Here is an 18,481-nt window from a genome sequence, read left to right on the forward strand (position 1 = left end):
TCTTTATACTGTCGAAAAGAGTCTAATCAGTTTAAGAAAACAGGGAACTGTACATTTATACTTTAGAAAGACTTTACCCCCAAATTTCTTGTTGTTATAAAGAACTAATTTACTTGATAACTCCAGATGAGTGAAGCTTTACTGTTAACCTAGAAATCATGTATGATATTACCAGTCACTCTGGAGAAAGTAAATCGCTAAGAATCTTTTTCCTAATGTTTTGGATTGAAAAGTATTACTGGAATACAGGAAGAGATTTGCCTCTGAAAAGCAAATTAAGCACTGAAAGCCACTTAGAAATACATACAGGATGTAATATACAATATAGCTCTTATAGAAACATCAAATATGGACAATCTTGCTCTTAAACACTAAATACTATAAATTCCATGAAATGTGGGTCATGAGTAACAAAAGCCTTATTTTGTATGGCTTTCATTGTTTAATCTAGCAGCACTAGAATTTCTGCTATCTTACTGACAATCCTCAGTTTTCCAATGAATTAAACTGAAACTACTAAGAAAGCCAAAATAAACCGTTAAATAGAAAAGTCAAAGATTTACAAATTATGAATTAAAAGAGTAATTGTTTAAATTACAGCTTATTAAAAAACACAAAATAAATAAGTACAGTTCACTTACTGTGACACTCTGAGGTTTTACTACTGGTGGCCCAGGCAGTTCTTCTGAATCTGGATGATTCCAATGTCTGGCATTATATACAGCTTTTGTGGGTGACTACAGAAATGAGAGAAAGATCAACTGCTTCCATCCTTATAAAAGACTCTCAATAAACTAAAAATCATAAAGAATAATTTATATGCATAAACATGTCCTAGAAACAGCAGGATGGATACTATCTGGGAATAGTCCCACCATAGTTCCTATTCTCATATCTATGGCAAATATAATCTCTGTAGTACTAGGTCACAAAATCAGTAACTATGCTCTGTGCAACTATGACTAACCAAGAAAAGATGACACTTGAAGGTAAACGTAGGCCGGACGCAGTGGCTCATGCCTGTAATCCTAGCACTTTGGGAGGCCAAGGTGGCTCACTTGAGGTCAGGAGTTTGAGACGAGCCTGGCCAACATAGTGAAACCCCGTCTCTACTAAAAATTAAAAAAACTAGCTGGGCGTGGTGGCAGGCGTCTGTAATCCCAGCTACTTGGGAGGCTGAGGCAGGAGAATCACCTGAACTCAGAGGCAGAGGTTGCAGTGAGCTGAGACTGAGTCACTGCACTCCAGCCTGGGTGACAGAGTGAGATTCCGTCTCAAAAAAAAAAAAAATAGTAAACCTCTTGCTAGGCCTACTGACTAAGTAATCAACACATTTAACTCAACATGGGCTGGGCATGCTGGCTCATGCCTGTAATTCCAACACTATGGGAGAGTGAGGCAGGAGGATCACTTGAGCCCAGGAGTTCAACACCAACCTGGGTGACAAAGCAAGACCCCATCTCAAAAAAATTTTTAAAATAGTAATGATGATAATAATAATAGTTCAACATGTTCTGTACTAAAAGGTTATTCTTCCTACTACCAATTCATGCCTCACAACATTCCAACAATGAGAATCCAGCAGTTTATGACAGATAATGCACTCATTTAAAGCAAACCACTGCAGTCAGATGTGTGCCACCACTCAAGAGTTCTCAAATTTTATCAAGGTAAATATAATACATATACCACATATTCCAAGACACAGTGGGATCCAAGAAAGTACCATGTAAAAACATACATGATTTCTGCAGCAAAATGTCACACTAAGCAGGACAAGGATGTAAAGTCCCTCACATCAATTCAGGTTATTGTGCTGCCCCATCAATTTACTTAAACTTATAGGGGAGGATTTTCAGTTTTAACACTGAATTTCAGAATTGAGAATAAATGACAGTAAACCTACAAAATCAAATCAAGTAAAAGAACAAAACCCTCACTTTCAAGAGAAAACTGCATAATTACAACGACTGACAAGATAGAAAGGTAACACCTCATTCTATCCTCTACAAATGTGATGTTAAATTATGTTTTGAACTTCAAAGAAATGGTTTGGTCAAATTAGAGATTTTCTCTTATGAAACTAATCTTATTTTCAGTACAACACAAAAATAAGAAGACAAGTAGAAAACCATACTTCAAGACCGTCAAAAAAATCTACATTAGGCCAGGCGCGGTGGCTCAAGCCTGTAATCCCAGCACTTTGGGAGGCCGAGACGGGCGGATCACGAGGTCAGGAGATTGAGACCATCCTGGCTAACACGGTGAAACCCCGTCTCTACTAAAAAATACAAAAAAATTAGCCGGGCGAGGTGGCGGGCGCCTGTAGTCCCAGCTACTCGGGAGGCTGAGGCAGGAGAATGGCGTGAACCTGGGAGGTGGAGCTTGCAGTGAGCTGAGATCCGGCCACTGCACTCCAGCCTGGGCGACAGAGAGAGACTCCGTCTCAAAAAAAAAAAAAAAAAAAAATCTACATTAAAAAACTTATCTCCCCTTCCTAGCTGCAATGAAGCAACATAATTAGCATTAAGCATTAGTGTGAACTAATGGTAATATATAAAATATCATCTTTAATAAAGTAGAAAAACTGTCATTTGTATTGTGTATACAAACCCATCATTCTTATATGCCAGGTTTGCATAACATGATGATGCATTAGCAATCTGAAACAATTTATGCACTCATGCAATGACTTGATCTGGCTTCCTGAGTGAGACCCAACACATAAAGTGGACTGAACATAAATTTTAAAACCTACCTCTCTATTCCTTCCATTCTTTTCAAAGACCAGCTATATAACTTGTGTGCTAGTTATGGATCCCTGATTTGAACTACCTTTAGTACCTCAAGCATACTCAGAGTCCAGCCTTTGGTAACAACAGCCTTTTGGCAAGAACGAGTGCCTCAAAGCTCAAGCATTTTACTTCTTTTTAAAAAGCACTGACTGGGCTAGGCACAGTGGCTCATGCTGGTAATTGCAGCATGCCTCTAGGCCGAGGCAGGAAAATCACTTGAAGCCAGGGGTTCAAGACCAGCCTGGGCAAGAAAGCAACACCCTGTTCTTTACAAGAAATTAAAGAAATTAAAGAAACAAAAAGAGAAATTATTTTTTAAAAAGCATTGACTACAGGTAATAACCTAGTTACCTAGTTCCACAGCCAACAAAATACTAGGGCAGCTCAAAGTTCTAAATTAAAACACTGTAAGAGTGCCTGAAAGAATATGTGCTTCTGGCTGTGGTGGCTCACACCTATAATCCCAGCACTTTGGGAGGCCGAGGCGGGTGGATCACCTGAGGTCAGGAGTTTGAGACCAGTCTGGCCAACAGGATGAAACCCCGTCTCTACTAAAAATACAAAAATCAGCCGGGTATGGTGGTGAGCGCCTGTAGTCCCAGCTACTCAGGAGGCTGAGGCAGGAAAATCGGTTGACCCCGGAAGGCAGAGGTTGCAGTGAGCCAAGATTGCGCCACTGCACTCCAGCCTGGGCGACAAAGTGAGACTCTGTCTTTAAAAAAAAAAAAAAGAAAAGAAAAAAGTGCTTTGTAAGTATTAAATATTATCAATAATTGTTATGTGATGATGTGCTGCTCAGTTTAAGTCTAACACATTCGTAAGAAAATAGAAATATATAGCCTAACTACCTAATAAAGAATATGATAAACAAATGGAATAACTGATGTGTCCATTCATCTCAAAAGTCCTTGAAACATAACAGCATACAGAATAACTGAATATTTATATTAAAAGGTCATATTAAAGGAACTATTGGTTATGCTGTTGAACAAGGCAATTCAGTAACACTATTAGTTTTAAAACTTTTGATGTTTTACCATTTTAATACTAATAAGCAATCTGAAGGAAGTCGTCCCATCAGAACTTTTTCTTGACTTTTATTTCAAAGTCTTACAAGATTAATATAGAGTTTATTACGGGAGGAGGGATATTGAAGACACATCTTACTAACTAAAAATTAAAATAAGTAGTATCTGTGTATGGCTAACATACACACACAGCAGAGAGGGGAAGAAACAGGGAAAGACAGAAAAGGGAACACTGACTGAGCTCTTTACATCATTCCAAAACAGTACAATAATTCCACATGCTCCCAAGTGAATTGTGTATGTAAAGCACACAACAGCGGTATGTCACATGCTAATTTCACTTAATGAAAGTGATTGTGTGTGTACAAAATATGTAAAAGTATCATATAGCAATAAACTTTCCATGGAAAATCAAAAGTCACCCTTACCATTTAGCAACCTAGCTAAATGTTAACAGAGTCATTCTGATTGCACCACCAGGATTGTCTTTAATCTTCTTAATTTTATGCTTGTTTGAAAAGCAGATAAAGGGCCAGGCGCAGAGGCTCATGTCTGTAATCCCAGCATTTTGGGAGGCCAAAGCAGGTGGATCACCTGAGGTCAGTAGTTCGAGACCAGCCTGACCAACGTGGTGAAGCCCCATCTCTACTAAATACAAAAAATTAGCCGGGTGTGGTGGCAGGCACTGTAGTCCCAGCTACTTGGGAGGCTATGGCAGGAGAATCGCTTGAACCCAGAAGGTGAAGGCTGCAGTGAGTCAGGACTGCTCCATTGCACTCCAGCCTGGCCAACAAAAAAGCAGATACAGGTCGGGCATAGTGGCTCAAGCCTATAATCCTAGCACTTTGGGAGGCCGAAGCAGACAGATCAGGAGTTTGAGGTCAGGAGTTTGAAACCAGCCAGGCCAACATGGTAAAACCCCATCTCTACTAAAAATATTTTTTAAATTAGCCAGGTGTGGTGGTAGGTGCCTGTAATCCCCACTACTCAGGAGGCTAAGGAAGGAGAATTGCTTGAACCTGGGAGGCAGAGGTTGCTGTGAACTGAGATTGTGCCACTGAACTCCACGCTAAGCAACAAGAGCCAAACTCTGTCTCAAAAAAAAAGAAAAGAAAAGAAAGCAAAGCAAAGCAGATACAGCATATAAACCCGATTCCTAAACTTTTTTCTGTGTTAAAAAACATACATATTGTGGCTAGGCATGGTGGCTCTCGCCTATAATCCCAGCAAGTTGGGAGGCCAAGGGAGACAGATGTCTTAAGCCCAGGAGTTTGAGACAGCCTGTGCAACATGATGAAACTCAGTCTCTACAAAAAAGACAAAAATTAGCTGGGCATGATGGCATGTACCTGTGGTCCCAGCTACTCAAGAGGTTGAGGTGGGAGGATCACCTCCTGAGTCCAGGAAGTGGAGGCTGCAGTGAGCCAAGATCACACTACTGCACTCCAGCCTGGGTGACAGAGCGAGATCCTGTCTTCAAAAAAAAAAAAAGGGGAGGGGGAGTGGATTCTGTTTGCTAGGTAAATTAATGAGAAAAATACTTAGAACAAAATAAGCAAAAAGTTCGTAATAATAACCTAACATTCTAAATATTCAGATTCATTTTATCATATTTCAATACTAGTAGTAATCTTAAATATATTATTTATTTATATTCAGTGCTCCAAGGGCATAAGAAAGAAAAACCTCAAATGTGACATTCCATTAAAGCTAAGGAAAAAATATTCCAGTGACAAACTAATGGGGCATTTCTCCATGAGAGATAATGTAGCTTCTATAAAAACAATGGACAAAAATGGGTTTTTACAGTAACACCACAAAGGTTGCTGTTAACCAACTGGATTACTGAATCACAACTATAAATCAGAGGAAAAGGCCAGGTATGGTGGCTCGTGTCTGTAATCCCAGCACTTTGGGAGGCTGAGGTGGGCAGATCACTTGAGGTCCGGAGACCAGCCTGCCCAACATGGTGAAACTCCATCTCTACTAAAAATACAAAAAAATTAGCTGGGTGTGGTGGCACTCGTCTGTAATCCCAGCTACTCCAGGAGGCTAAGGAAGGAGAATCACTTGAGTCTTGGGAGATAGCGGTTGCAGTGAGCCAAGACTGTACCACTGCATTCCAGTCTGGATGACAGAGTTACACTCCATTTCAAAAAAAAAAAAGTGACAACATTATGTTATCCCCCACTCACTGGGCTGTCTCATAAAAAGGAGGAAAAAAAGGAATGGGTTTTGTTTTGTTTTGTTTTTGAGACAAAGTTTCGCTCTTGTTGCCCAGGCTGGAGTGTAATGGTGCAACCTCGGCTCACTGCGACCTCCACCTCGAGGGTTCAAGTGATTCTCCCGCCTCAGCCTCCCAAGTAGCTGGGATTACAAGCGCCCGCCACCACACCCGGCTAATTTTTGTATTTTTAGTAGAGATGGGGTTTCGCCATGTTGGCCAGGCTGGTCTGGAACTCCTGACCTCAGGTGATCCACCCGCCTCGGTCTCCCAAGTGCTGGGATTACTGGCATGAGCCACCACGCCTGGCCAAAAAAAGGAATGTTTTTAAGCCATAAATACTTTATAAACAACAAGAGCAAATTTACTTATACATTTCAAAAACTATGTGCTATATGAAGACAAAAATAGTAAGTTGATCAGAATTCACCCAGACGTAATTACCCACCCAAGGAATCACCAGTAATTCAATCAATCAGCATGAAGTACAACTAAATGAACTCTGAAGAAGTACTGCAATGCATAACTGTGTGTGTATGTAAGCACAGTACTTTACCGGCAATTCAAAAGGCGGAAGTAGAAAAAACAATTTGGATCTGGATTGTCAAAAATTTCTTTAAAGGATTTGTATAAAAGACAATTGGAATCAGAAGCAGGAAGAAGAAAAGTCTTAAAAAGAATCTTTCAGCTCTTTACAACTTCCTTTTAAGCATAATCATACACAAAAAACGTAACACATGTTAAATATTCGGAGTATTGAATTATTTGAAGGAAGACTACAGAAACTCCTAAATTAAAACCAACAGTGTCTGTACTATCAAGAACTAGAAATTGTAATATTCAATATGAAACACTGTGTAGAAATCTAATCCACAGCTAATAGGGAGAAATAAAACTGCAAAGTCTTTCTTCTTTGCCTGAATCAATTGCGTACTACAGGTAGTAATGATTTTTAAAAAGACAGCTGCCATTTTTATGAAGAAATTGTCAATTCCTGTCTTCATGAAGAACGATGCACACCACTACTGTGAGTATAACTTCAAAGCGTAATTGGTAGCCACGGTTTTATTAAAAGTAGGTAACTGTCACTTCAGAATATCACCAGGAAATAGCATAACTTGGTCGTAAGTTCTAAAAAGTTCGTGCAAAAAAACATAAAATGCAGTAGTTGGCATTTTGTGAGAACATAACTTAGCCTATAATTCAACAATTAAAAACTAAGACACTAGTATGAGAGCCATGACCACAATCAGCTAAAATAACAGTTCTCACAACTAAAAATACCATTAAATATTGTTGACAAGTTGTATTAGAAAGATGATTATCAAATTTAGAAATAAAAAAACAGAAGTTATAAATATCTTGAGACAACAACACCTGTGATTCGAGAATATCCATTCTCCCCTTCATTTTCCTTTAAGAACATTTAGCTGGACACATGCTCACATAGATTTCTCAACATCTTGATGCTTGCATGGGCATGTGACTAAGCTCATGTCAATGAAGTGTGAAGAGAAGTGAGGTATACCTTCTGGGGTCCTGGCTTCTAGGGATGGCTCACTGCCCTCCCTTCTAGTTCCTTCTATCTTAATCAACAGTCTAGAAAAGGTAGAACACCACCACACAAGGGAAGCCTGAGTCCCCTACACTGCAACAATTTGAAAATTGTCCAGAGATAAACCACCAGAGACTGGTAAGCCAGAGAAAAATAAGCTATCTATTAAAAACTAATTTGTGATTTATTTTACAAGATCTGAACCAAATCCTAAGAGCCACCTTTGAACAACAGTAAATTGAAATTAGAAACAAGTATTAACAGGACATGCTGAAAATATAAAATTTTGCCAATACTGGATGTGGGTAAACTACGCACATACAACATCAAAAAGAAACATTGTAAAAGATATAAACAGTCAACATGTAAGGAGGAAGACAGAAACTAAAGAAAAAAATAAAATCTAAAACCAACTTTTAGAATTATAAAAATATATACTGAGGAAGATCCATATGAACTGATACAGAATGATTTCCAAGAAATATTACTAAATTTTAAAGGAGAGACAGTGCAAAACAGCACATATAGATGCTACTTTTTATGTAAGAAAAAAAAAATTTTTTTTTTGAGATGGAGTTTTGCTCTTGTTGCCCAGGCTGGAGTACAATGGCGCAATCTTGGCTTGCTGCAAACTCCACCTCCCGGATTCATGCGATTCTCCTGCCTCAGCCTCCCGAGTAGCTGGGATTACAGGCAAGTACTACCACGCCCAGCTAATTTTGTATTTTCAGTAAAGACGGGGTTTCTCCTTGTTGGTTAGGCTGGTCTCGAACTCCTGACCTCAGGTATCTGCCCGCTTCGGCCTCCCAAAGTGCTGGGATTACAGGCATGAGGCACTGTGCCCAGCTGAAAAATTTTAGTCTGTTTATTTTTATATAAAAAAGAAACACAGAAAAGAAAAAGCAGAAAACAATAAAATTGGTTCCCTACAAGGGTGGGTGACAGACTGGAACAGATCTCAGATGAAGTGACCTCATTAAACTTACCTTTTTATATAGTTTTGACTTTTATAATGCTGTACATATTTTAAAAAAAGAAAAAAAACGGTAAGAATGGAAACAGAAAACCCCAACACTTAAAGCAAACCAGAACAAAGAAACCTACTCATATTTCACATGGACAGCAAATACTGTGAAGAGAAGCCAGACAAACAACCCAAAGCACTGACCAACCAAGAGGCAGGCAGGCAGAAATAATCCCAAGTAATTTGTGAACATATTATTTGACTTTATACCCTCAATCTTTGGCAGGATGGAGTAGGGTAAGTGCAGAATTGCCAAACAATTCCTGAAAATTTTTGTAAATTTACTTATTGTAGTGGAATGGGCAAAGCAATTCCATACCTATTTAGATGTATTACAGGTTGAGTAAATGTGTTGCTGTTGTTCACTGTGAAAAAGACATAAGGCCAGAAAGAACCCTGGGCTCTCACTGAGAAAAAGACAGAAGACAAGAAAGAATCCTGTGAGGATGCGCTGATACTGAAGGTATCAGTGTGAATTCATAATTTCTAGATAACTTATGTGCATAGGCATGAATCCACATATATATGTGAAGGTATATTTGTATGTGAATGTATGTGAATATATATAGATGTATGTAATATATGTATACGTGCATGTTTCCTATGCCTGTTTGCTAAAAGGGCCAAGGAGCAAAGGACACACCTAGGGCCCATTATCATAATCTCTAATACCATTCTCCACTAAAGAGAATCATTACTCCTCAGAGAATGGACTTGATCCCAAGGCTACAGCTGACCAGGTACAAGATGAACCTGGAACACTGTATTACACCAGGAAGAAAGAAGTTTTCATAGAATGATGGGGACATGGCAGAGGAACCAAACAGCCAGCTTGATGAGGCTCTACTAGCCAAATTAGGACATATTTAGGCCCTGAATAATTGAGTACAGTAACAGATTATAACCATTGGGGAAAAAGTAGGGATTCACTAAAGAAGTCAAATTCATAGGAATGAAGAGTAGAAAGGTGGCTGCCAGGGGCTGGCAGGTAGGGGAAATAGGATTTTGGTCAAAGGGTAGAAACTTCCCATTATAAAATGATTAGGTTCTGGAGATCTGACTTATAGCATGGTGACTACAGTTAATAATGTACTTTATAGAGTCGTGTACCACATAACAAGGTTTCGGTCAATTACAAACTGCATATATAACGGTCCCATTAGATTTTAATGGAGCTGAAAAATTCCTAATGCTTAGTGACATCTTAGCACAATGCATTAGGTGAGTATTTGTGGTGATGCTTTCATCAACAAACCTACTGCGCTGCCAGTCCTATAAGAGTATGGCACATACAGGCCAGGTGTGGTGGCTCACACCTGTAATCCTAGCACTTCAGGAGGCCAAGGTGGGTGGATCACCTGAGGTTGGGAGTTAGAGACCAGCCTGACCAACATGGAAAAACCCTGTCTCTACTAAAAATACAAAATTGGCCAGGCATGGAGGTGCATGCCTGTAGTCCCAGCTACTCGGGAGGCTGAGGCAGGAGAATCGCTTGAACCTGGGAGGCAGAGGTTGTGGTGAGACGAGATCACACCATTGCACTCCAGCCCGGGCAACAAGAGCAAAAACTCCCATCTCATTAAAAAAAAAAAAAAAAGTATAGCACAATTAGATACAGTAAGTAACACCTGACAATGAATGACTATTAACAATAACATAGGTACTGGTTTATGTATTTACTATACTTTTAACCATTTTAGAGTATTATCCGTCTACTTGTAAAACAAAAAAAAGTTCACTGTAAAACCGCTTCAGACAGCTCCTTCAAGAGTTATTCCAGAAGGGTGGCATCATAGGAGATGACAGCTCCACGTATGTTAGTACCCCTTGAAGAACTTCCAGTGGGACAAGATGTGGAGGTGGAAGACTGTTAGAATGATGACCTTCACTCTGGATAGGCCTAGGCTAGTGTATCTTAGTTTTAAACAAAAAATGTTTTTTTGGTTTTTTTTTTTTTTTTTTTTTTTTGAGGCAGTCTCGCTCTGTTGTCCAGGCTGGAGTACAATGGCGTGATCTTGGCTCCTGCCACCATGCTTGGCTAATTGTATTTTTAGTAGAGATGGGGATTCACTATGTTGGCCAGACTGGTCTCAACCTCCTGACCTCAGGTGACCCACCTGCCTCAACCTCCCCCAAGTGCTGGGATTACAGGCTTGAGCCACCGCACCCAGGCAACAAAAAAACTTTTAGAGTAAAATTAAAAATAATTTTAAAAATAGAAAAAAGTTTACGGAATAAAGATATAAAGAATGAAAATATTTTTGTACAGTAGTACAGTGTGTTTGTTTTAAACTAAGTGTTACTAACAATAGCCAGAAAGTTTTAAACAAATTAAAACATTTATAATGTTAAAAAGTTACAGTAAGCTGGCTGGCCACAGTGGCTCACATCTGTAATCCCAGCACTTTGGAAGGCCAAGTGGGTAGGATCGCTTGAGCCCAGGAGTTCAAGACCAGCCTGGACATGGCGAAACGCCACCTCTACAAAAAATACAAACTCAGCAGGGTGTGGTGGTGTCCACCTGTAGTCCCAGCTACTAGGGAGGCTGAGGTGGGAGGGTCAATTGAGCCCAGGAGGTCAAGGCTGCAATGAACAGTGTTCACACCACTGCACTCCAACCTAGGTGATAGGAGATTGTCTCAAAACAAAAAGCAAAAAGAACAAAACAAGCCATTACAGTAAGCTAAGGTTAATTTATCACTGAAGAAACTATTATAACTTTAGTGCAGCATACATGTACAGTGTTTAAAAGGCTACAGTAGTGTCCTTAGCTTTCACATTTACTCACTGACTCCCCAAAGAAACTTGCAATCCTGCAAGCTCCATTCATGGTTAAGTGTCCTATATAGGTGTGCCACTTTTATATCTATTTTTACTATACCTTTTCTATGTTTAGATACACAAATACTTACCATTGTATTACAATTGCCTACAATGGTCAGTACAGCAACATGTCAGGAGCAACAGGCTACACCATAAAGCCTAGGTGTGTGGTAAGCTCTCCCATCTAGCTTTGTCTAAGTACATTCTGTTTGCACAATGAAATCGCCTAATGATGCATTTCTCAGAACGTATCCCTGTCATTAAGTAATGCATGACTGTAGTACAAAATGGAAAAAGAAATGAAATTCCAAACCATAAACACCCTAACACACACACAGGCATACGTGCGCACGCGCCGCGCTCTCTCTCTCTCTCTCCCCTCCCTGTCCCTCCCATCTCCCCCCTACCCATCCTCCTAACCCCTACCTCAATCCTTCCCATCTTTAACTATCAAATGGATGTCAGTGCTTTCCAGCTCTTGATAACCCCTGGCCACATTTTCTCACTTCAAGCCTCATTTCCTGGGAAATAATAGTAAAATACTTTGAACTTTCAAACTTTAAAGGCATCTATACTAAAGAAAATACGATTAGGCAGGGCGCGGTACCTCACACCTATAATCCCATTACTTTGGGAGGCCGAGGGAGGCAGGTCACTTGAGATCAGGAGTTCAAGACCAACACAGTAAAACCCCATCTCTACTAAAAATACAAAAATTAGCCCTAGGACGTGGTGCCATCCGCCTGTAGTCCCAGCAACTCAGGAGGCTGAGGCAGTTGCATCACCTGAACCCAAGAAGCAGTGAGCCAAGATTGCACCACTGCACTCCACCTAGGCAACAGGGCAAGACTGCATCCAAAGAAGAAAAAAAAAAAGATTAACTGTACTTTCATTCCTTATTAAAATCCTTCCAGAATAAAGTATTAAAGGAAAAAAAGCACAAGAATTGGATCACAGAGAGAAAATAATTTACATTTTCCTAAGCCTTTTTAACTTTTGTCTTTTTTTTTTTTTTGAGACGGTGTATCGCTCTGCCACCCAGGCTAGAGTACAGTGGTGTGATCTCGGCTCACTGCCAGCTCCACCTCCCGGGTTCACGCCATTCTTCTGCCTCAGCCTCCCAAGTAGCTGGGATTACAGGTGCCCACGACCACGCCCGGCTAATATTTTGTATTTTTTTTTTAGTAGAGATGGAGTTTCACCGTGTTAGCCAGGATGGTCTCATCTCCTGACCTCATGATCCGCCAACCTCGGCCTCCCAAAGTGCTGGGATTAAAGGCGTGAGCCACTGCACCCAGCCTACTTACACAGATCAATGATTTTAATTATCTGGTTTATTATTTAAGTTAAATACTACCTATATAAAAGGAAGAAATAATGCTTCTGGTTTGGAACAAACACACTAAGGAAATACTAAGACTGCTCAAAATTCCAGCAGGAAAAAACAATTCTGCCTTTTTAAGATACTCTTCTTATTCCTTTTTGTATCCCTAGCACAGTGAAAGTCATGTAGTAAACACTAAATAAAAACAATGATGAAAAAAAAGCCAACTAAAACCGACTCCCTCTCTTCCACACCCAGGCCCAGCCAGAACCTGCTCAGCTTCAACAACTCTTTGGATCACCCACTCTGGAGCTGTAAATGAATAGCAGCTGCTATTAACTTCCACACTTCTGCCAGTTTCCCTCATCACCAATCCAATTGCTACAGTCACTCTTTTTTTCAGGCTTCATATCAATTAATACAGGTTTCTAGTACTTGAGAATATAGTGGATCTCACAATACCACATGATGACTGGATCTCAAGATGGTCAGTGAGTTCCTATACATAGAACAAAGGTAACACTGGGTAAAACTGTTCTGACAGAAAAATATGCTATTTCATGAGAGTGGGTTCTAACTGCTAAAGGAAGATACTGTGTGGAAGGAACATTTGTTCTTGGGTGAGATGTGGGAGTACTTGTCCTTTAAAGTCTCTTCAATTGTAAGATTTTTCTACTTAAGTTGACAACCTGTATAAACTCATTTTATAAAACAAAAAATGAAGTTTATCAAAGTATACAGCATAGCCAACTTTAAAACTGCAGGTTTATGTAATTGTAACATTCTAAAACAACTAAATATGTAACCATGATTTATACTGATAAATTTTAATTGCCCAGAAGCCCACTATCCAGTGTCATATTGAAGGACAGATGGGAAGAAAAAATTAAGTCCAGAATGTTCCTTAAAGAGTTAGACAAAAGATAGTGCCAGAAGGGCCTAGCTTTAAACCACAGGGGAATGATGAAAGTAAAGGTACAGGCTGGGCGTGATGGCTTACGCCTGTAATCCCAACACTTTGGGAGGCCGAGACCAGCAGATGGCTACACTCAGAAGCCTGAGACTAGCCTGGGAAAAATGGTGAAATCCCATCTCTACAAAAAATACAAAAAAGTTAGCTGGACACAGTGGCGTGCACCTGTAGTCCCAGTTACCCAAGAGGCTGAAGCAGGAGGATCACTTGAGCCCAGGAAGTCGAGGCTGCAGTGATACATGATGACAACATTGCACTCCAGCCTGAACAACAGGAGTGAAACCCTGTCTCAACAACAACAAAAAAGAACATAAAGGTATAAATATTTGAGAATTGAAACTGAGACTGATGTTATGGTTAGTTTCATCAATGACCCAGCAGCAGTCTTAACTGCAAAACAAGATGGCCAACATCCCAGGTAAAACACAATCAACCCCACAAGCACTGAAAACCTGTATAGTCAGACTGACTATACAGACAATGAATGCTTACAAGCAGGGATGACACGCAGCAGCTAAATGAAAAGGTAGAAATCAAACCACAAGCAGGGCAAGCAGAAGAAATAATCTAAGTATATCAGCACACATATGACAGCTACAAATAATGGCATGTAGGGAAGCTACAGCCAGAAATCAGAAACTGGATGACATTTCATGAACGAAAGCACCAAGAACTGCTCAATGATCAAAACCTTACCTAGAAACAATAGGTACTTAAATCCAGGTATGTTTCAACCAATCTATCAAATCCTATCTTTCCTTTTCTAACCAGCAAGTGACAACTTTTCTGAATCATTGTCTCAACTATGTTCTTACTACAAGTTTTCTTCTTCACCCTCCTCATCTTCTTTCTGAGGCATGTATTCCTACAGTCAGCCCTCAATCTTGATATTAACAACTCCTCTATATTCCTGGAGAGATTCCTGGGAGACGAAAATTCTCCCAGGAATATAGAGGAATTTCCGTCTGGGAGACGAAAATTCCTGGGAGACAAAAATTCCCAGAATTTTCTTCCTGGGAAGAAAATTCTCACAGACGAGTATGCTTAAGAGTTAATGCTTTCTAACACAGGGTAGAGGGGTAGGTAGAGGGAAGGGGGACCTCTTGGCCAGACTATGTCAGCAGAACTAAGGTGAGGAAGATGGCCGGCATAGTCAAGAAACTGGTTACACACATGAGGATTGTGAAAATAAGAACACATGTGGAGGATAATGGAAACCAGATTTCTCTCGGTGAAGGGAATTAAAATATGGAAAATAAGAAGTCTAGAATAAAACGTGGTATCGGAAATATTAGTATGAATTCATGGTTCTAAACATACATAGAATGACCATGCAATAGGCATGTGTCTGTATATGAAAGAGTATATGCATATTTTTACATGTTTCCTAGCTGTCTACTCAAAGAGAGCCTAGAAGCAATGACACTTCAGAAGAAATAACCATACCTAGTGAACAAATATTTATTTCTAAATACCATTCTCCATGAATTGCAAACAGGAATCCTTGAAGAAATGGCTGACTCCAGGACTGGGAAAGTATAGGATGAGCCTGGAACATCTTAGAATGTCAGTAAGGTGCTTGCTTCAGCAGCACATATACAAAAACTGGAACGATACCAAGAAGATTAGCATGACCCCTGCACAAGGATGACACACAAATTCATGAAGCGTTAAAATTAAAGAAAACAGAATGTCAGTAAGTAAGGAAATGCAAACTAGTGGGACACATCAAAGTCAGCTTGAAGGAACATCCACCAACCAAATCTAAGAAGATCAAACTAATGACAGAAGTATGATTTAAATAAATACAGTAACAAATGACTGAATAAAGTAGAAATCCATGTTCATACTGTAATAATTGAATGAATACATACAAAAATACATGCATACATTCTAACCTACATGGAGGGGAAGGAAATATCTACCTTACACTAGAAGGCCAAATACTAATAACTGCAGAACAAATACTATAATTAGGAAATTACATTTGCCAACCAATGTTGTAAAAACTGACTCAGGCAAGAATCAATGCTAAAACTAGTGGGTGAAAGTCTAATGAGGAAAGGTGACAAACCTCATAAATATCATCTTAACCAAGTGATCAGTTAACATCAATAGTAATGGTACAAACTGACATTAAGTACTACCTGATGTGATGCAGCAAGAAAATGGCATCTCCTCTGTACTGCCATCAAAACTGTCTAACCTGAGTCTAATCATGAGAAGGCATCAAACACAAACTGAGGGACATTCAACAAAATAACTGGCCTTAACTCCCCCAAAGATGTAAAAACCATGAAAAGACCAGGAAACACAGATCCCATGGCCGACTGAAGGAGAGTAGAAACTTGTGACAATTAAATTTAACATGTGATTAATGGATTAGATCGTGGGTTCTTTGTTGAGGAGATGTGGGGATGTGGTTTAGTTGTTTTGCTATAAAGAACATTACTGGGACAATTGCTGAAATTTGAATGGGATCTGTGGATTAGACAATGGATTACCTCAATGTTAACTCTGGTTTTGATGGGTATTCTGTGGCAGTACAGTAAAGTGCTTTTGTTTTTAGAAAGTACAAACTAGGTATTTAGGAGTAAGGGGCATCACATCTGAAATTACTATCAAGTCACAAACACATATACATCATACATATACATCACAAATACATATACATCAATGGGAGGAGGATGCACTTCACTCCCCAGGAAACATTTGGCAATGTCTAAAGACATCTTGGGTTGTAACAACTAGGCAAGAGGGGGATGCTACTGACAACGAGTGGATAGAGGCCAGGGATGTTGCTGAATATCCTCCAATGTACACGGCCAGCCTCGAAACCAGGAATTATTCAGTACAAAATATCAATAGTGCTTAGGCTGAAAAAGTGTGATAGAGCAGGAGGAAAACTCTTGCCACTACAAGTCATAGACTACCTCTTTACCACCTGGAAATGGGGCCACTGGTATTCTTAAATCTAATCAGATTAGAGAGCCAGAAAATCCAGATATTCCCACTGGCCTACCAACTACACAAGGGTGTTTCTATCATAATAGAGAATGGGCCAGGCACACTGACTCATGCCTGTAATTCCAGCACTTTAGGAGGCCAAAGAGAGCGGATCACTTGAGCCCAGAAGTTCAAGACCAGCCTGGGCAACATGAGACCCCATCTGTACAAAAAATACATATATTAGCAAATGTGGTGTCACATGCCTGTAGTCACAGCCACAGGCACTAGCTACCCTCCAAAGGCTGAGGTTGCAATGAGCCATGATCATGCCACTGCACTCCAGCCTCGGCAACAAAGCAAGACCATGTCTCAAAAAACAACAACAAAAAGAAAACAGAGACTGGAATTACTGCTGAGAACATTTCCTATACCCACCTATCTCGTCCTTTTTTTTCTCCCGGTACATGTGAGGTAACTTATGTAAAACTTCCCTGGAGAACTGAGCTTTCCATAAATCCTAATTTCTCATACATAAACAAATCTGTGGCATTTACTTAAGTAAGGTTCTTCTGGGAATAAAACGTCAGGGCTACATCTAAGATCTTGCTCCTGTTAAGTCATGAAATCAACTGCAGTTGGCTCCTAAAAGCTGTGTTTATTCTAGTTTTGTTTGTAAGTAGGTTATGTGAGCTAATTCATTTATATTTATTATGTCTTTTAAATTAGAAAATATTGTTTATGATGTCCTTTCAGATTTTACCTGTAGTTCACACTTCAAAATAATCACCCAGTAGTATCTTATTCTAGCACTGTCTAAATCTGAGCATCATCTGGTGGAATCTTAAACTTCAGTAGGAAACCATGAGTTAATACATTTTCCACTCAAATATTAATTTCAGAAGGAAACAAACTAATATTCTTAATAGGGCTAATTTGAATTAATTGGCCTCTATGTTTGGGGGAAAAAAAAGCTGAGACATTGCATGAAAGATGTCATGGGATATACGTTGATCTTCTGGCCCCAACTGTTAACTGTATGACCTATTTGAACGTTGTCCTGTTCTATTGTTAGTTTTCTTCACCATTTACTGTAGTCAATTTTTAAATTTCTATAATATGAGACCTTTCTCTATCTTTTAAATTACTGTTACCTAAAGTTAATAAATCCAGATTATATGTTCCTTACAATTGTGCAACATTAAAATGAATAAAGGCTTTGCCTTGGAAAAAAAAGGGGGGGGGCTACTACGTTAAGACACAGCTTGTTAAGACATAGCTTTGGCTGGGCGTGGTGGGAGGCCCACTTTGGGACTTTGGGAGGCCAAGGTGGGCCGATTGCTTGAGGTCAGCAGTTCAAGATCAGCCTGGCAAACAGGTGAAACCCCATCTCTACTAAAAAGACAAAAATTAGCTGGGCATGGTGGTGCATGTCTGTAATCCCAGCTACTTGGGAGGCAGAGGCAGGAGAATTGCTTGTACCTAGGAGGCAGAGGTTGCAGTGAGCGAGATCGTGCCACCACACTCCAGCCTGGGGGACAGAGTGAGACTCCATCTCAAAAAACAAAAACAAACAAAAAATAAACACACACACAACTTTACTTATATTACATTTTTCAAATAAGCTCAGTCCCATAGCTCTTTTTGTTTTATAAATCAGCAATAATTTTCTTAATTTTCTGACACTATCACGTTGCATCCATTAACAGTAAATAGGTCTGCTGCTGACTCAGTTGCCATGACCTGATTTACTTTAGGCCAGATAGATTCCTTCGTAATCAGGTCAAGT

General features: G+C 39.7%; 1 protein-coding gene and 1 non-coding gene across 4 annotated transcripts in view; one reads left to right on the forward strand and one right to left on the reverse strand.

Annotated features, from left to right (window-relative positions):
* The window catches only part of WAPL (WAPL cohesin release factor), an 88,458-nt gene that overhangs the window by 36,452 nt on the left and 33,525 nt on the right, over positions 1-18,481 (reverse strand). For all 3 annotated transcript variants that reach the window (XM_033209798.1, XM_033209799.1, XM_033209797.1), the window contains exon 5: positions 642-737. In XM_033209798.1, the coding sequence (XP_033065689.1) occupies positions 642-737 (96 nt within the window). The remainder of the gene's footprint in view (positions 1-641; positions 738-18,481) is intronic.
* LOC117082956 lies at positions 15,322-15,428 on the forward strand. The gene has a single exon (XR_004436869.1). It is a non-coding gene; the product is annotated as a U6 spliceosomal RNA (small nuclear RNA).

The sequence above is a fragment of the Trachypithecus francoisi genome, unplaced genomic scaffold, assembly GCF_009764315.1.
Source record: "Trachypithecus francoisi isolate TF-2019V2 unplaced genomic scaffold, Tfra_2.0 Lachesis_group9, whole genome shotgun sequence".
Classification (NCBI taxonomy): domain Eukaryota; kingdom Metazoa; phylum Chordata; class Mammalia; order Primates; family Cercopithecidae; genus Trachypithecus; species Trachypithecus francoisi.